This window comes from Meleagris gallopavo, chromosome 25, assembly GCF_905368555.1.
Source record: "Meleagris gallopavo chromosome 25, MGAL_WU_HG_1.1, whole genome shotgun sequence".
NCBI classification, from domain to species: domain Eukaryota; kingdom Metazoa; phylum Chordata; class Aves; order Galliformes; family Phasianidae; genus Meleagris; species Meleagris gallopavo.
Genome location: NC_139428.1, coordinates 2,880,167 through 2,899,832, shown reverse-complemented (window position 1 = coordinate 2,899,832; position 19,666 = coordinate 2,880,167). Strand labels below are relative to the sequence as shown.

At 46.8% G+C, this 19,666-nt stretch overlaps 1 protein-coding gene across 9 annotated transcripts in view; it reads left to right on the top strand.

The window, feature by feature from the left end:
• Positions 1–19,666, top strand: part of LOC104914304 (uncharacterized) — a 187,812-nt gene that overhangs the window by 128,219 nt on the left and 39,927 nt on the right. For 5 of the 9 annotated variants that reach the window (XR_014879629.1, XR_014879628.1, XR_014879625.1 and 2 more), the window contains exons 3-4: positions 6,304–6,488; positions 10,685–10,822. The exons of 2 other annotated variants lie outside the window; for them this stretch is intronic. Coding sequence is in view for 1 of the 7 variants with exons in the window: in XM_085208766.1 (XP_085064892.1) it covers positions 6,304–6,488 (185 nt within the window). In the remaining 6 variants the exon portion in view is untranslated. Of the gene's footprint in view, positions 1–6,303; positions 6,489–10,684; positions 10,823–11,009; positions 17,141–19,666 lie in introns of those variants that run through there. 2 more of the 9 variants (XR_004161957.2, XM_085208766.1) reach the window with 2 other exon arrangements.

Here is a 19,666-nt window from a genome sequence, read left to right as displayed (position 1 = left end):
TTAAATCACCTGACAATGTTCTTGCAGCCACAGATTGTGGTGTTGTATTTTTTTTCCCCTTCTTCCTCTTGTTAGTCCAAATTCAAGGACGTTCTGAATCCCCGTGGTGTGCTGGATGCTGGGGGAAGGCAACCACACAGCTCAGTTCTGTGTCTGATCGTTCCCTGAATGGTACAACACGTTTGCTTCCCACTGCTCCTTACACAGATTGATCAAATCACAGAATCACTGAATGGCCAGGGTTGGAAGGGACCTCAAGGATGATGAAGCTCCAACCCCCCGCCACATGCAGGGCCACAAACCTCCACCTTTAACATCAGCCCAGGCTGCCCAGGGCCCCATCCAACCTGGCCTTGAACACCTCCAGGGATGGACGGGGCATCCACAGCCTCTCTGGGCAGCTGTTCCAGCACCTCACCACTCTCTCTATAAAGAACTTCCCCCTGACACCCAACCTCAATCTCCCCTTCTTCAACTTCAAACCATTTCCCCTTGTCCTGCTGTTATCTACCCTTTCAAAGAGTTGACTCCCCTAAAACTTGATTTTAAGTCTTATTCCCAGCACTGCTGCCAATGCAGAACATTCAGGTGGGCAGAGGTTATTTATCATATCATATCATATCATATCATATCATATCATATCATATCATATCTTAGAATGGCCTGGGTTGAAAAGGACCACAATGATCATCTAGTTTCAACCCCCCTGCTATGTGCAGGGTCACCAACCACCAGACCAGGCTGCCCATTTATGTGTGCTTCTGTTGGATCTGGTGGCCCTCTTAGCCCAACTTTTGCATCGTTGGCCCAAAGAGCTCACAGAAAACATGGAAAAAAAGACAAGAGAGAACAAAGTTAACGCAGTCACAGGAATGACTACCACTGTGTAGGAAGTTGCCACCTGGCAGCTGAACTGCACCAAATCCCATACGGATGGTGGTGCCAACTCAGATGTTAATTGAAGAGACCCAATATCTGCTTTAAAGAAGTGCAGCATGGTGCGTGCGTGTGGCCTGAGTGACTGAGAGACAGATGAGAACTCATTGTTCCCATTCTCAGTCACTTCTCTCCAGGGGAACGGACCCAAAGCTATCAAAGGGATTGCAAAAAACACGTAGCAGAAGCAGGAACAGCCGCCACGTTGCCTTCCATGTGAGCAGGTCCACAGCCTGCCCAGCCTCCTGCTGCAGGATGGGATGTGAACATGAGCATTGGGTGTGCTTCGAAGTCATTCGCCAAAAAGAATTTCCATCATAACGTGTTGATTCATCAAAGCCAGAGTATTTCAGAGTGAAGGACCAATTTCGGAAGGTTTTACTCTTGGGGGAAAGAAAAATGGAGAAATGTTTTTAAAATTATCAGTAGGTCACCGTGACTCCTAGAAATGGAACTATTACATTTTGCTTCATATTTGCTTTTCACTTTGAAATGTAAGTTCAGCTCCAGGACGAAAGGAAAGATTGAAATGGAAATTAAACCTTTGGAAATTACCAAACTGAAACGGTTCTGTGAAACCAGACAGGGTTTCTTTTTTAATTACTTTGTTAGTCCTGTTTTTTTGAGCCTAGCTTTAGATTTTCAGCTTTTCCAGAGGAGAATATGGGAAAAACAAACAAACACACTTTCAAAATCTTGCAAACTTTAGAGTGCTGCATTGCTAATGAGCAGAGTCTGGAATCACATCCAAGTGGGTGTAACCATGAGGCCAGGCCACCCCTCTTATCAGCTGTGCCCTGCTTCCTTCAGATGAGTGATTAACTGTATTTAAAGCTTTGGCCTTGAACTTGCAGTAGGAGATGGTGTCTCTCAGGTTTTTGCTCTTCTTTTTAATTAAGAAGCTGTATTAAATATTCAGAAATTCTGCTTTGTGACTTTCCTGGGCAGCACAAGGGCATCCTGGAGAGGCAAATCTCTTTCTCATTAACACCTCTCTAGACCACTGCTCTCCTTCCCTGCTTCTCAGTTCTGGCTCTGGTCCTCCAGGAGCACACGGTGTTTCTTGAGAGGGGCTGAGAGTCATCCCTGTCTGCTGGGAATGCAGCATTGGCTCTTAGCGGTGCCACAGGGAGAGGCTGGGCTGCACCAGTTAAAAGATAGAAGTCTTGGGTACAGGAGCAATGGGCACAGCCCCAAAGCTGATGGGGGCATGATGCTTTTCCAGGCACCTCCGAATGCTGCTGACTCTTTTTGTGCCTACTTAGGCCAGTTTTATACAGGGAAGAGCTTCTGAAAAACAAGAGGAACTCCGCTCTGGTGGAAATTACAGGTTCAAGACAGTGCACCAAAACCACCAGTCTGCTGGGGCAGCCACCACAGCCCTCCCTGTGCACCAACTGTTACTGGGATCCCAGCAGTACCTGCAGCATCCAGCTGCTTTTTGCCTTTTGTTCCCTCTTGTGACCTGTCAGTTCTCCAATACTGACAAAGCAGTTTGGAATCGAGCAGGGTCCCTGACCTTCTGTGCTTAATTACTAATGAGAAGCACAAGGGCCATCAGTACAGGTGCTAAGGGGCAGGTCTGTATCAGCAGTAGGCTTGTTTTTTCTGTAGAAGTGTTGAATTCTGGAGGCAGTAGGTGCTAAAAGTTGCTCTCGTGTGGCAATTCTTTATTTTTTTCATTAAAAAGAACAAAGAAATTGTCTGACAGGGCTGGAGGAATGTCTGGGCTCTGCAGGACAGGTATTGGGCTGCTTCTGGGGTTTATGTTCCTTGCTAAGAAGGATGGGACATTGGGAATGTTGTGTCAGGAGTGTTATGTGGTTTTGCTTTGGAGAATAAATGTTCTTGGCTGCTTGACCTTGTTTGCTTGGAGGGATGTGGGTGTTTGGTGTTTAGGAAGAGTGGTCTGAGAAGGGTTTGCTGCAGCTTGGTTGAAAGCAGTAGATACATAAGAAGGTTAATGGTGCATCAAGAGAACTTCATTTTAGGTTCTTTAGCCTCTCAAATTTAAATGATCGATGTGACAGCAGTGGGTTTGAGGCAGGAGCGCATTCGGTGCAAAAGACTGATGGCTGAAATGCTTCTGCAAAAAAAGAAGAGGAAACTGTTTTTGAGCAAGAGCTCAGGGAAGATGTTGTGGAGAGGGTCTGAAGGTGCTGTACTATCTGCCAGCCCAGTGATGAGCCTCCAGCAGAGCTGCCCCACGTTTGGGTCACTGATGCCACCTACTTCCAGGCTCTTAGTAGCTTTCCATTCCCATGTATGAGCTGGCCTGAGCTCTGACTCTGCAAAAAGCAAGGCTTAGGTTTCAGCACTCCAGCTTTGTTGCAATACCTGATGGATCACCTCTCTGAAAAAGCAGTGGGAGCCTTGTGCTTTTGCTCAGTGCTAAGAAGGGCTCTATGCGTGCAATTGAAACAAAGCACAGCAATCGGAGGGGTTCACCTGCATATATGGTATAAGGCATCTGAGTGTCCTCAGAAGCAGCAGGTGGGAAACAGTGCAATGGGTGTCTCCAAGTGACAGCAGCTGCTTTATGGCTTTCTCTCAGTGTTCGCACAGTGCTGGGGCCCACGGGACCTTGGTCTCTGCTGGGGCTCCTGGTGCTGCTGCAGAATAAGCTGTCCTTTCACTGGGAGCTGCTTGGTGTACCTCACTCCTGTATGCAGGTTTGGCCACTTGTGATCTCCCATTAGCTGCAGGTCAAGAACAGCTATGTGGGCTTTTCTTTTCTTTTTTCTTTTTGCTCCTATAGATAAGAAAAAATCCTCCTGCAGGCGAGCAGAGGGTCCTGGCTCAATCATCACCCTCAGCAATGGGGGACAGCAGCTCCTGGCTCCATCATCCCAGCACAAAGGCACACAGCACGCAGGGCTGCCTGTGCCATCGTCCTCCCCTGTCACTTCGGGTTCTTCTCCTGCTGACACTTATCCTGGAATTGAAGCTGGGAGCTGCACTCTTAGCCCTGACGTGCATGTGATGTGACAGCACTGTCCCCAACCACCCGGGTGGCCCCGTCCCCGTGTCCCCACGTCCTCATTAGCCATGGATTTGGGGGGAGGGAGCGGGTGTACGCAGAGGCAGCGATAGCATCTGCTTTGTAGCAGGAGGCAGGCAGCGGGGTTATTGTTTGTTAATAGATTGCTTTTGAGGAGCTGCTCATATGGGACCCGGCGAGTTTCAGAGGTAATTAAAACTCTGCCTATGCAAAAGGCAGGATCTGATTATTTCCTTTCCAAAGCAGGCAGATTAAACCAGGAAAGTTTTTCACCACTTCTAAGAGAGCAGAGTTGCTTTGAATGAAGTTCATAATATGGCATATAATAAATAAAACTCTTTAGCTTTTTCTGCTATATTCAAAAATAACTTTTTTTTTTCCTTTTTGCCATCTTATTCCTTGGATTTAAGCAGCAGGGAACACCTGCACCCATGGAGTACTGATGCTGCAAAGATCATTTCTTAGCTAACAGCTTTCATACCTGCTTACTCTTCTCTTAGAAGGCTTTTTTGTACCGGGACCTCATTCTACCTGAAACAGAAAAGCATCAGTGGGTGGGTAAAAAAGGAGTCATGAAATAGTTGCAAAGTCTCTCTATCACTTCTTATTTAAAGAAAATAAACTATGTTAAAGGTAATCAGGAAACCTTATAACCAGGTGTCTGTAGGCTCAGTGAGGCTGTGGCATGCCCCTGGGATTCCAGCTCTGCACCAGTCCTGGCCTTAGGCTCTGCGTGTTCCACATATTTCAAGGAGCTGACCTTTATGGAGCTCTGAGGAAGAAGAGATGGGGGGAGAGACTGATAAATCTACCAAGGAGAAGAGAAGAGAAGCTGACTTTATTACCTGGGCTGAGTTGATGCTGTTCTCGCAGCTCTTCCATCTGAAGCCTGGCTGAAACCCAGAGGATTTCAGCCTTGGTGGAGGGGGGAGAGATGGTGGTGAATGAAAGTCTGTTGGGTTCTGAGGGGCTGAACAGGCTGAAAGACCGAGGGACGTGTTTGGTGATGGAGGAGAACAAAGCTTTGTGAGCAGTGCTGGCAGAGGAAGACCAAAGCATGGACTGACCATTACAGACCTCTGCCACTCCTTCACCTGGAGCTGTGTGCTCGCTCCAAGTTGCATAATGCAGGCTTGAAATCCTGAATTAGAGATTCCCTGTGAGAATCCTGCAAGAGAAATTATGCTGCATTGCGCTTCTGCTGGGGCTGGGTGTCTGCACTGGGAGAGGGGACTTGGTACAGAATCGTAGAATGGCCTGGATTGAAAAGAACCACAATGCTCATCCAGTTCCAACCCCCTGCTATGTGCAGGGTCACCAACCAGCAGCCCAGGCTGCCCAGAGCCACATCCAGCCTGGCCTTGAATGCCTGCAGGGATGGGGCATCCACAGCCTCCTTGGGCAACCTGTTCCAGTGTGACAGCACCCTCGTTTCATCCCAGGGTGAGCTGTAGCTGATTGCAGCTGTACAATCTCTCTGGCTGTACAATCCATCTGGCATGTGTAATCCACTCACATGTTTTTGGAGTTCGTGGCTCTCTTTGTGTGTGCTTAAACCGTGCGCACGTATACATGCACGCATTTTATTGCTGATAGGAAATGAAACCCCAGATTAAAAGACATTAATGAAGATAAAAAGTAACAGAATCTAATTCCAATTGTCTGTGGCAGAAACCCAATTTTCAAATGATAATTACAATAATTAAAAATTCCCTTATCAACGCAGACAAAAACGCTGCACGTTGGCAGCAGAGATGATGAACAAGGCGAGCTGAGGCTCCTCAGTGCTGAAATCAATTTTCAGAAGTTCAAACGAGCCCCAGAACAACTGCAGCTCTGTTGTGCTTTTTTCTCCCTGGTAAAGGAGGAGAATTTCCCCATGCATGTCCATGTATCCCTTTTTTTTTTGTTGTTGTTTTTTTTTTTGTTTGCTGTTTTGTCTCCTTTATCTGCTGGCTTGCTGGAAGAATGAAACTTCGTGTAAACAGAGCTGCTTTCCTATAGAGGTGCAGCATTGGGTGAGTTCAAAACTGTCTCAGGCCTCCCCATTTTGGCTTTGCTTCTAATTCTGGGTTATTTTATTTAGAATTAACAAACATATGTGCTGTGCTTTGGGGGAATTTGCCTGGGAAGGCTCTCAAAGCTCTTCATGCTGAGCCTGCTCCCTTCTGCTGTCCCCACTGCAGCAGTTAATGCAAAGTGTTAAGAACCCAAGTACATATCTGATGAAAGAACTCTTTTGCCTAGAAACGTATCAGGCTTCTGTGCATGCACTTTGGAAAGATAACAGACTGCCAAATTTGGAAGTTCGCTTTATTTTTTTCTTGGCTGAATTATACAGGATGGTTCACCTTTATGTTTTTTAGACTGTATCGTGGTGTGCACAGACCAGTAGGCATCAATTGATCCAGCTCAGTGATGCTCTTGGAGAGAGAGATGGCACTGCAGAGATCCCATTCGTCAGCTTTAGCAGTTGGGAAGGGATGGGAGAACAGCTCATCACAGAGCTCTGCGTCCTGCACCATGCCCAGTGCATGCTCTCACTTCACAGGTTAGTCATCGTGCTTCCATCAACACTGGGCCCAATGTATTTATGAGCAGCTGACAATTCTCAGTGCATGGCAAATGCGTTGCTGCTCTTTAAGCAGTTGTAATTGTACCTAATTAGTACAGAGAGTCCCCGGGCACAAAGTTTGGAAGTCTATCCAAATTGTGTGAGCATTTGACTTCGGGATCTGGGGAGGCTGTGACTACTTTGAGCTCTTTTGCTTGTGGGTGCAGGCCCTTATATTTTTCTCATGATCCACTGAGTTCATCCTTTCCCTTCAGTACATTTGCTCTATCAGCTCTGTACTCCATGTGCTGGTACATCATACAGTTACTTAACATCCCTTCTCCAGTCCTTATCCACCTCTGGGAAATCCCTTGGAGAGGTTCTCATTCAGTATTGAATGGAGTGGGCTGTTGGTGTAACTGCTCTAAAACTGCACCGGTTCCATTGTGGCTGGATTCTGTAAGACAGGGCTGCCTGCTCCTGGGATAAGCTGCTTTTTATATAACAGTAAATGAGAACCTCATTTATCAGTGCATGCACAGGAATGTGAAGACAAAGAAAACGGTGATGCTCTCATTGTTTCCAATCCTGGCTTTCAGAAAAGCTGTGAGACTGAGGGAGAGTAGAAGGGGAAAAGTACTGCTAGATGGAAGCCAGATCCATCACCACTCAGAGCAGCAGCATGGGGATGTCTGCCAGTGGCTTTTCTCTGTGATTTTTTCTTCCCCATCGCTTAACAAATCTACAGACAGGAGAGCACAATTCAGCCAGGAATGTTTTGTCCACTTGGAACTGACCTGGAGCAAATATTTCTGTTGTGTGCTCATCAGCAGTGAGCGGAGGGCACAGCAATGAGGAGCAGCCAGCAGGAAGGCAGAGGGCTTGGGGCTGCTGATGTTCTCTTAGATGGATTGCTGTTGTAGCAATGTATTCAGGCTTCCCCAGATCTGATCTCAGTGGTTTACAAAATCGAACTGGTGGATAACAGCAGACGTTATACCAGGTAGGAGGGAGCTGTGCATTTGGAAATGAGAAAGGTTTCCAGTAATGAGGAAGAGCTTCCGTATCAGATAATGATTTTAGTGGTTCTGTCCCCAGTAGCAGTGCACATATGCCCCTGTGCCCAAAACAGTTTGTATTTCCCTTTCAGTAAGGAAGAACTGACGGATCTGCAGTTCTGCCCCATGCAACAGCAGGCTCCTTTTTGGGTGTTGCGGCCAAATCTGTCCTAAACTCATGATCTCTCAAGTGATTCCATAGCCTTAATGCCAGCACTGAAACCTCCCTGCAGCCCCCAGCAGCCCAAGGTGAGCAGATGAATGTCAGCACATCCTGCAGCCCTAAGCACTCACTCCCCTGCACCACCAGGATTGCTGCTGTGGTGGGAGCAGCATTGTCAGAGGGGGCATTGCTGAGAGTGACCTCAATTTCTCAGCTCCAATATTCAATTATTTCTGCAAGGAAAAGATCCGTTATTTAATAATGGCTGAGGCACTCCAAATTATTCATCAGCAGAGGAAGTGAGATGCTGAGATGCACGGAAGGGACGCATTTGGTGTTGGGGGCTGATGTGCTCAGAGCCCAGCTGAAGGGAGAGCTTCGGCATTTCAGTGGCCCCTCTCTGAGGTGCAGCCCTTGTTTCTGCAGTTATCTTGGCTCTGAGCTGGTGCATCTGCTGCTAGGAGGAGCCTGGGTGATAACTAAACCTGACTCTATTGAAGAGCAATGCTGTGCTTTTCTTGATTTTTTCCTTTTCTTTTTTTTTTTTTTTTTTTTACTAGGGTTGGGATCCATGCCAGGTTGGGCTGTGGGGTTGCAGGCACACACAAGCCATATCCAGGCTGCCAGTGCCTCTATTGGGGCTTTGCCTTGTTCACCTAGGGGTCCTGTTGTAAGCATATTCTGCTGATGTGCCTGTGCTCTTTTGCACCTACGCTCTTCTCCCCAGTTGTTAACAATGTGCATCCTGATGCTGAAAGAGCAAGAAATGGGCTTTCCAGCTGGTGCTCCCTTAGGTGGTATTTGCCTGGCAGAACAGTGGTGTGCAGTGAGATGCTGCTGAATGGGTACAAATTGGGGCAGATGTAAGCATCCCCCATCCACATATTGCAGATAATATTTATCCACTCGAGTCAGGAGGTGAACCCATAAAATGCTGAGAGCTGTTTTGTGAAAGCACCATACCTGCATGTTTGAAAAGGAAAAGCATCCATGCTTGCATATTTAATTGCCAAATTATCATATAAATGTCGCGCTAGTTAGGTTGCCAGAACTCACTGATATTTTAAATGTTTCCATGTTTTAACTCTGTGCAAGTCAACCTTTGCAAGCCTAATTACAAGGGGAAAATCACTTTCTACACAAAGAAATGGCATTTTTTTCCTCCATGTTTGGAATTGAGGGGAATTTCCTGAGACTTTCACAAGAATTGTCTGCTGATGTCTGTAGTGACAGGAGCTCTTCCTCACTGGGATAAGCTGGATTAATGCTAGCAAAAAAAAAACACAAAAAAACCCAAGCCAACCCACAATAGCAGTGCTTGAACATGTTTGCATATTTTGGTTTATTTTGCAAAATTATTTCTGCAAAACATCCCAAAAATAAACAGAAATGCCCTTGCAGAGCTGAAAACCTTGGGAGGCTTCATGCAAAAGAGCTTTCCACTTCGACGTTCCCTTCAATTTTATTGCAAAAACAGCTGTCTAAAAAGGATCAAAATGAAATTTTTTTGAGGCAGCACAGAGCTTTTTTTTGACACTTCCAGTGCGTTGGGAACTGCTTGCTTTCAAGTCAGTGTGATACTGATATTAACACTTACAAATGCATGCTTGCTGCTGTCCCTCCATTCCCCTCTGCACACCCACCCACAGGTCTGTGGTTCCTGTGTTAAATCTCAGCAGATGTGATGGAGGCAATGGTGCTTCCTGAGCTCCTCACTCCCATAAGGGTTGGGAACATTGTGGTGCTCTTCAGAAAGAGTAAATGGCCCCAGTGGCTGTAGAAGGAATGAGAAATCCTATGGAGGGCCAGCCAAGCCCTGCTCCATGCGGGTGTGCTGGAAGGGACAGCCTTCAGCTGCTTCCATGCTGTTTGGAGGATGGAGGACCTGCTGCAGGGCTCAGTGCAGAGGGATCAGCTGTGGGATGTTCTGTTCTGCATCCCAGCCCCCCTTGTGCTGTGTTTTGGAGCTGAGCTGTCTGCAGAGCAGCAGGTATTTGTCATCTCTGCAGCATCACATCTACATGTCTAAACACGTTCCCATCTCCTGCTTGCAAAGGGATTAAGAATAGGAGTCCCAAAACTCAGTAGTGTAGCAGAGAAAGGCTCGTAGTGCTGTGTGTGGGCACAGGAGAATCTGCATGCGATGCCTTGGGACTTGGAAGGCTGCTGCAGGGCTTGACCTCTGCTTTCATTTGTTTTCCCTGTAAGCCCATTCCCCATGGAGAGCAGAGTTGTGCCATTTTGTGCCGACCTTCCCGAGGGCCTTTCCCCATGGTACCTTTGGACCTGCAGCTCCAGGTTCCTGGCACTTTCCTGTGGCAGAGCTCCTGCTGCAGCCCATCTCTGTGTGCCTTCAGGTGCAGGGTGGTTGCAGGGAGCTGGCTGTCCCAACCCGTTATCTTGCTGGTTTCTGCCAAGCAGAGGAAACAAACACGTATCCGCTAATCCAGACATTTAAGACTACACAGCCAAGGTTAATAATCCAGTGACATCTGAATTGCATGTACTGTAAATAATCAACATATTTCTGAAGAGCTGCTGAAGGATTTAAAGCAGGCTAATTACAGAAATATGAAAGGGGAATGGCCCTGTCGATTCAGCACGTTGCTGAACAGAAAGGAAATGCCATGAAAGACCAGGGGCAATGCTCTGATGTGCAAAACTGTTTGCATATATATGTATGCAATACAAAGTTTAGGAAACAAAATATTTATTTCTGCTTTGATGTCTTTTTCCTTCCAAGTGATGAGCGTATCTCCCATCTTTTTACTCTTAAAAAATGAAACTCGTCTAGGATGCTGACTAATCCAGTTAGCAGTCATGGATGTGGCATGGAGGTTTTGACTGCTGGAGGGTTATCCCAGATCTCTCAGGTCTTCTGGACACTTTTATTGAGGCTCTGTGTTTATTTGCTTTCCCTTCCACCTCTTGTTGAAGCCATTGTGATCTTCTCTTGCCTCATTGTTTTACAGTGGCACAAGTTGCCCAGGGAAATTGTGGCTGCCCCATCCTTGGAAGTGCTCAAGACCTGAGACCAATTCAGCTGTCTGAAAGGAAAACTAAGATCTTTGCACTTTTCAGCAACGATATTGCAGAGACGAGGAGGCCAGGTGAGATTTGTTACAGCCCAAAAGCTGTGTGCAAAACCTCACGCTTCCATTTGCAGTTTCTGTTTTTAACCTCTATCATTCTGAGACATTTGTATGATAGAGAAAAGCAAGAAACAGAGCTAGAGGAGAAAAACAAGCCTTGCAAATATATACACCTCCTACTGGAGCCTTTTTTATTCCTTTGCAGTTCCACTGGTTCCAGTGAGGACATCTGAGTTGCCTGGATCTGGGTGAGAGAACACAGTGTGCCCTTATGGCCCAGCGTGAGGTCTTGTAGGGTAACAAAGAAAATGGTCAAACATACAGCAGAAGTTTATGTCATGCCAAAAATGAACCCAGAGAGAGCATAAAAACAGTATTTATTTTTTTCTCATGCCTATTTCTGTTCACAATATTACTGTAAAAGCCTCTTAATTACCGGAGGGGAGCTCGTGCCTTTTGGTGGAACAGCACACAGCTGTATTTGTGCGTTTGCAGGGAGGTTTTGCTTTTGTCCTTTTGCTTCTGTACACAGTGATCACTGTGTGGGTTGTGTGGGGCAGGGCTGTCATTGAACCCCTTGAGTCAAAAGGGATCAGTTAAAGGTCAGATAGTCCAACTCCCAGTGTCTAGGAGAAGATAACCACAAAAAATCAGTGGTGTCCAGCTAGGCAGAGTATGTACCTCATTGTGTCAGATCAGGATGGGAGCCTGCTCCAGCCAGGAGGCAAGGGTAGCTCAGATATGAATTGCAAAGAGAATGGAACTTTGATTTTCCTGTCAACCGGCGCGCTCTGCACTCCTGGCTCCCTGCTGATAAGCTTGTCTTAATGGTGGTGGGATACAAAACTATATTGACCGCATCTCCAGGCTGCCTGTCTCAAAGGGAAAGCTGTGCCTTCCCCAAGTTTTATGACTTGAAGCTGTCAAGGAAAAGGGGGGCGAGGGGGGAAAGTTGTGATGGATTCATTCTTCAGCCTTATCCAGGGCTACACTGCACCTTCTGCAAATATCAGCTCCTTGAAAGGCTGTGGAGACAGAGGAGAGGAGAGAGCCTCAGATAAATCACAGTATTTGCATGGCTTTGTGCAGATGACAACAGCACGTGGACAGCCTTTTTTTTTCTCCCCTTACTTGAAAGTGCAACCAGACAATCTCCTCCCCTTCCTTCTGGCCTGTTCCCACTCTCACTCGTTCATTATTACCATTAAAAATTATTGATAAGGAAACTTAATCGTGGGTCAAAGTTCTCAACATTTAGATGATTCCTTCTGTGCATTTCCTCCTCCCTTCTGCCCTTGTATCGCTATCTGCCTTTCCCAAAGCTGAGCTCAGAGTCCAGCACAGCTCCGGGTTCCTTCCCTCCCCATACCCAGTGATGATGTGGCTCATTTGGGCAGAACATGGGATTAGGGCTGCCCAAACATGGGGCTGGACAGCACGAGGCAGCTAGGAGCTTTCACAAGTCACGAATCAGAGCAGCTTAGTGCTTGGAAAATAGCTTGCATGAGCTTGAGTTCATCCTGCCTGTGGTTTTGTGTCTTAAAAACGTTCCAGCAGTCACAGGACTGCAGGACAAAACAATAAAAGGAAGAAAAGCTGGGATGGCAGGAGGCTGGCAGTGCTGCAGTGAGCTGGGGCAGCAGTACCACGAGTGGTGGTGATGAAGAAGGCTGACCTTCCAAGCACTGCCCAGGGGAGGAGAGCACCTTGCAAAGCCCAGATAGGAATGGAACCCCGGAGCTGACATCTCGCTGCTGCTGAAGCCTGCGAAGCTGCACTGCTTTGGAGAGCTCTCAGCTGGTTTGTACTCTTGGGCTGGACGTAAGCCCATAAGCTGTAACTTTTCCAGGGCTGGATCTGGGCTAAGAATCCTAAAATAAATGATTTGGTTTAAAGGTTTTGTTTTGCCTTCGTGTGATGTACGGTGCTGTGTTGGCAGAGGGTCACACGGGCTCCTCTGCTGCAGCCTGCAGGTCGAAGCTTTCGTGTTGCTGTGTTACTGGCAGAGGGCTGGCTGCAGGTGTGGGAGATCAGGGTCTGGTATCTGATATCTACAGGGAAAAGCAGGAAAGTGAAAAAGACTCAGTTCTGCAAAATGCTGAGTGCCTCCTATGTTCTTTGCAGGGTTCCCAGGGCACCAAGCTCTTACTGCCATTATGGCTTATGTTACAGACAAAAGCCGTGATGACATCTTGCTCTAGTTTGTTCAAATGCAATCCTTGTCTAAAAGGTGAGGTAATCCAATGGAAATGGAGAAAAACCCTGAAGCAGAAGGATGGTTTTTCCCTTCATGAAAGCAGCTGGCATACTGCACAGTGAGCTTTGGGGTGTTTGGCTCCCAAGAAGCCTTGGGGACCCATTTGGCTGGATTGCCCAGGGTGACCGGGCTCAGGTTTACATCTATTGGTGGCTGCTGCACGTCCTTTAAAAATTCCTGAGGCTGTAAAGCAGTTTCAGATCCTGCAAGTGGGATTTGTGAGTGGGAAGTGCTTTTAATTTGGATAGATTAGCACAAGCTGTGTGTTTTCTCATTAGATGTGTCCAGTAAGTCTTTGTCTCGCCACATGCTTTTTTGCTTTATTCTTTTAAATGCAGAAAAAGAAGTGGAACATAACCCCAGCACATCTACTTCAACACATGCAAACCCATCTCTGCCATCTAGTTCAGAATAAAACTTAAGCTCAAATTAGAGAGGTTTCAAAATCAGACCTTTTTCTCCTCTCGCACTCATTTTCTTGGCAGGTTTTATTCACTGGTGCAGAGGATGCCTCCAGCTCTGTCACAAATACCATCCATCCAGCTGCAGGAGCTGTGCAGCAGGCATTCCTCCCTGGCAGCACTTTGGGATGCAAAGCAGTGCTATGGCTCCTGCAGAGCCGAGCACATGAGCCCTTGGAGAGGAGCTCGCAGCCCAGCCTGGCAGGGGGTGTAACACCACCAGAATGCATTCAAGCCAATGGGGCTGTGTGGTTTTACACCAGCACAGCATACAGCCCTTGGCACTTGGTACCAGATGGTATTTTATAAGCACTGGAATTATTTAGGAGCGTGGCTATTACCCCGTTACTAATGAATTACAAATAACTCCTCTAGAAAAGACCCTTCGCTGACTAAGAAACATGTCCCTGAGATAAAATAACTTTTGAGGTTTAAAGGGTCAGCAATTTTTTTAAGATATGTTTTATTCCTAGGAAGTTAAAGGGGCCCAGGAATCTCCCACTTGCCTCATTAGCAAATATTACCCAATTTTTCTTTCTTAGTGTAGCAGGGGGGAAGAAAAGCATATAAAATAAACACCTGGCAGGAGTGCATAATCTGCATAAATTCAAGTGGTTACACTCTTGACAGGAAACCAAACCAAATGCAGACCTTTGAAGTAGGCAATGAGACCTCAGCCATGAGATATTTTCGTGTGCAGAGTGCGTGGCTGGGATTGTAAAGAGCATTCCCTATGGATGGATGAGCTCCACCAGATGGAAGTCTGGACAGCAAGGAAGAGCCATGGTGTTCTCCTCCCTTGGATCCTTTGGGTTGGCTATTCCCAGCTGATGTCATTGGTTTGCAGGCTGTGGTTGGCTGTGCTAGCCAAGTGGCATGGAAGGAGCCATGCAAGAGGATCAGGATGCAGTTGTGTTTTCTCCTATTAGGTTTCTACCATTTCCTTCTCCCTCCAGCACAGGAACCCTGTAGTTACCCAGGAAGAAAATGCTTTGTCAAACTATTTGTGCAGATTTACATAAAACAACCTCGTCAGAATGCAGTGCAATATAGCATCTGCCTATCTTCAAGCTTTCTTTTGCCTGGGAGATGGGTGCTGTGGGTTAGGAGGTAACTCAGATCGTTGCATCTGATTCCATTGTCTGGACTGAGCAGCACTTAGTGCCTTCCTGTACTGATGCCATGCTGACATGTTGAGAACTTTTTGAGCCCTTTGAGTTCCCTTTCTTAGCAGGATTCATCTCTTTGGTTTTGCACATTTCTTTTTCCAGCTGAATGAATTGGGAGTTGGACAGATGGAGGAGGTTTGGGCAGTGCTCTCAGAGATAGGGTTTGGATTTGGGGTGGTCCTGTGTGGAGCCTGGAGCTGGATTTGGTGATCCTCATGGGTCCCTTCCAACTGGGGATATTTTATGATCTACAGGAGGTGGAAAGAAGGAAAAAAACTTATTTACTAGACAAGATAAGGCCTGTGCGCTTCTGGAGGAGAGGAGTTTGGTGCAGGTGCCCACCCAGTCCTCGTGCTCATTGCATATGATTCTATGATTGCACACTGAGAGCACGTCAGGATGAGGAGCTTTTGGCACATTGGGAGCACTCAGCTTTTTCCATGTTGCCTCCCACGTTCAGTTGGGACAATTAAACCTGCTTTAAAATGCTTCGATAGCACGAGTGGAGGGGCAAAATATGTAAGAATTGTCTCCAAAAGGAGATAATGCATTTTTAATCTCAGTTAATTTTACGTGCCAAACAACACGTTTGCAACACTTCTGGTCTCATCAGGATAATGGAAAATCCATGTTCAGAAGCATCAATTATTGATAAGGGTTAACAAGGTCATATCCATTCTGGATGTAGTTTTGCTTCTTTCCCTTACGTGTTTCCTTTTGTTTCTTTCATTCCCTCTTCTCACCTTCTAACCCCAACATGTCAACTCAGCCCCCCATCCTGCTGCTGACTTTACCATGGGAGATACTGGTTGGTTTTCTCCCCCAAAGAAAGGTGCAATTCAAGATGTTAAAGTGCAAGACAGCGTGTTAATAGCCAACAGCCTGTGGTGTTTCAGCCCAAATCAGGAGACTGAATGTAGGATTATGCTTTGAGGTGGAGGTGTATATACCTTGGAAACCCAACAGCAAATAGACTGCTTTTTTTTATCTTTTGTCTCCAATAAAGAAAGCTCAAAACCAGCAAGGAAAGAAGAGTGCTGAGATTGTCACAATTGCAGAATCAGCCTTGAATTATAGAAACCCTCATGGAAAAATAGCAGTGATTGTTTTGCAGCAGAATGAGGAATGATCACTGGGATCCAACCCCAGAGGATATTGTCAGCTGCTGGGCTTCGAAAACCAGCAAAGAGGGAGCAGCCCTGGTAGATCCTAACCCTGAGTTTCTGTGTTTCCCTGCAGATGCTCTGCAGGATGGGACCCTTTGGGTCTGCCATCACCTCCAGGCCAACCCCCAGCCGTGCTGAGCGTGTAATGACACTGCTATGTCTTTAATTTGGTAGCTTTAAGCCTAATGCTTTCACTCCACTTGGAATAATTTCCCATCTGCAAATACCAGGGGCACGTCAGGGCAAGAGGACAACTAAAAGGCAATTTCTGCCAACAGTCCCCTCTCCTTCACCGGGTGATGTGCTTCAGCAGCAGCAGACCCCATATTCCTCCACAGCAGCTGGCAAAGAGCTGAACAAGTTGGACCTAGGATGTAAAGCAATGGGCTGCTGGTGTCATAGGTGAGGAAGAGGAGGAGTCTCCAGCTTTGGGCTCATCCCAGTTGGAACAGGATGACACAGGGCTGTGTGTCCAAAACAGGATCACAACACAAAGCAGCACAATTGATTAATCCAGCGGTCAGCAGCATCTGCCTGGCACACCAGTCACAACCCAAGCTCTACCAGTCCCATTTTGTTCCAGGTTTCCTCTTCCAGGTAGCAAAACCATAAGTGTGGCTTTTTCAAGGAAGGGAAGGGAATCTTATTTCTTCTCCCTACACCCAAAAGTCCATCTTGGAACAAAGACTGGGAGAAATTCATATACAGAAATACCATCTTGCAGTTAATCATGAAAACTAGCATAATGTAGCAATGATTATTTAGCAGGAATGAACACCCACTCTGTTCTGTCTTCTTTTTGTCATAACTTGGACAATTTTCTAGCATTAATAGGTAAAACCTAGTTTTCAATAGCTCCAACTTCCCCTTTTTATTTTTCTTGTTAAAAAAGAAAAGGAGAAGAGCTGTTCTGTTCTCAATTATTGCATGTCCCAGTAGGTTTCAAGCATTAACGCTTGTTTTCACATCACTTGCTCCGTCCATATTTGAGAAGCAAAGCAAGTAGTTGGAAGGAGATTTGAATGCTCCTGACCTGGACATCAGAAGCAAAATCTGAACGTTTAACAGTGCCACTGAGTGGTTACGTATCCAGATCAACACCAGCAGACCCACAGAAGACATTTGGGACTTCTGTGTGTTTGGTGAAGGAGCAAAGAGGCACAAGTGTTGTAGCAATGTGGATTATTATTATTTATTTCTTTATTGCTGTGGCCCTCAGTGGTTCCTCTCTGCTGAGCTGCTCTATATCACACTACAAGCTGGGTTTCCTGGGTTTTATTCATTGCTTGTAAACAGTCCAAGAATAAAAGCCATTATTCTGGCCAGAAAGCACTTTGGCTGAAAGGCTGCATTTTTTATTATTTGTGTCCGTGCAGTCCACAAATAATAAATAAAGCCTTGGGTAATTTAGCTTTAATTATGCTCCCTGGTTTCATTGCTTCTCCATGTCCCAGGTGTGCCAGATCTATCCTCCTCTTTAGCTTCTCCATCTTCTGCACATGAAACATGCAGCTCATTAATCACCCTCTGTGCTGTACAGCAGCCCTGCTCCTCCTCTGCTGTCAGGTTCTGGAGTGCTGCCTTGCCCCCAGGCTGGAGCAGAGCATGGGGGGCTCTGGGGGCACCCAGTGGGGCTGCTGGGGGAATTGTGTTGGCTTCCCTCCCTGCAGACGGTGCCGGACTTCCAACATCGTAACTGTTCACAGCAAAGAGTTGATCTCCACTTATCTTCCCTTCCGAAAATAAGAGAAAATGCAAAATGTTTGAAATAACCCTTTTGGACCTTTTTGAAGTGAAAATATTCTCTCTGAGGGTCAACATTAATTTCCATTTAGATGTTTAGCTAGAAAAGAGAAAGAAAACAGGAAGGCTGACATCAAAAGAACCTCTTTAAGGCAGGGATATGCTCTGCACTGACCCAGCTGGGAGGGGGGGTGCTATGGTTTAATCTCTTGCTTTCTCTGTTGGTGGGGCCTCTCCTCTGCAGATCCAGGAGAGCTGATCCAGCTGGCAGAGCTCTGTTAGGAGAGATGGTGCCAGCATCCCCTTCTGCAGGGGACCCCCTGCAGCAATTGGAGGATTTGTTCCCTCCTACAGGGCCGTGGTTGTGAATGTCTGTGGGGTTTGAACCCATTGGGATGCATTGGCTGAAGTCCTGGCTATCAGTCTCAGGTTTTCCAAGAGAAATGCTTTGCTGTTTTCCTCCTTGCAGACAGCCATCGGGCTCACCCTGTGCACTGTGAAGGTTTAGAGGTCTGAATGCAGATTGCTCCCTGTCCCCAGCTCTGTTTCCCTTGGCTGTGCACTGCCTGACCCTGCAGGAAAGGAGCAGTCACGAGCACCTGCAGATCAACATCCACGCTTTGATGTAAGCTGGGGGCAGAGCCACGAGCTGCACAGACAAATGAGTGCCACTGTCTGGAACCAGCACAGCAAATCGGGGCATGGTGCAGGAACCTGAGCCCAAATCTGCTGTCCTTGCAGCAGCCCAAACCCCCAGCTCCCTTCACAGATCTCTCAGTGTTATGGGTAAGGGCTGCTGTTGCCCCATTTCCAGCCTGCTGGGCCATTTCCATGTCCTTTCAGTGAGAAAGGGCCAGGACACACCGTCACTCATTCAGCCAAGATCCAGACTTCACCACAAAGGAAACATCTTTCCCACATCCAGGAAAGCAGGTTGTGCTATTCAGGTTACAAGTGCAGGGACAGTGTGTGTTTCAGTGATGTTGATCCCAAATGCAGCCCATCCCTGCCATTTTAATGAGCAAGGATCATTATAATGACCAGGGCTAGGCTGGAGATAGGATGCTCCCAAGCAGCGTCAGCTCTGTTATTGGTAATTTCAAGGTAATGCTTTCCCAGTACCTTGATCTAGGCAAAATGAGCCTTGAATAAACATAATAGTAAACTCCATTGTTCAGTGGTGCGATGCCATGCCTTTAGCAGTCAATTCCCAGAAGGAGGCATCTCATCCCCAGCATGCTGGATATAAACCTTAAATTTACATTTCCAGTTAAATAGCAGCTTCCAAGACTAAAGCTTCAGTCTCTGGTGACGATGAATAGAAACATCTCCCCCATTAAAAATTTCATCTTTTTCTTTTTTTTCTGATGAGCAGCTCTGCTGTGCAGGCGTTTTTATAGGTTCCCACAGAGGTGGTTGAGCTGCAGTGTTAAATCTTCACCACGTCAGGCAGGACAGCAGCTGGAAATGGTGCTGGAACACCACATGCATTCCTCTGCCATCAGAGAAAGCCTCTCCTGCCAGCTTCCAAGTGAGAGATTAACATCAGTGCTTGTGATGTGTCACCCAGGGAAGTGCTGGGTGCAGAGCAAGGTGCTGCTAGCTCCCTGCTGCAGTCCCCACCTGCTGCACAGACGTCCTGCCTCACTTTCCAGGGCCCATCTTTCTCCCTTATTTATTTAAATGACAAATGTGCCAGAGCAGAGCCTGTCTCCCACTTGACATCAGCCCCAGTGTGACACCAGTAACAGCATACAACATCTCCTGGCCTCCCTCTTCTCTCTGTCTGCAGGCATAATAATAACAATTGGGGAAAAAAAAAAAAAAAGTTCTTAAAATAACACTGCTTGCTGCTTATGCAGAGGAAGCATAGCACTGCAGAATGCAAAGCTCTCATCCCCCTGTACTCACCTGGCTGGGTGGTGTGCATATGGCAGCCCAGCCACCCACTGCTCAGTGACTGCAGCAACCCAGGAGCACCTGGGGGCAGGGAGGTGAATTAAAGATGAAGTGGCAGCTGGAACAGCGAAGTTCCCAGCTTAATATCATTTTCGGAGGAGTTCTGT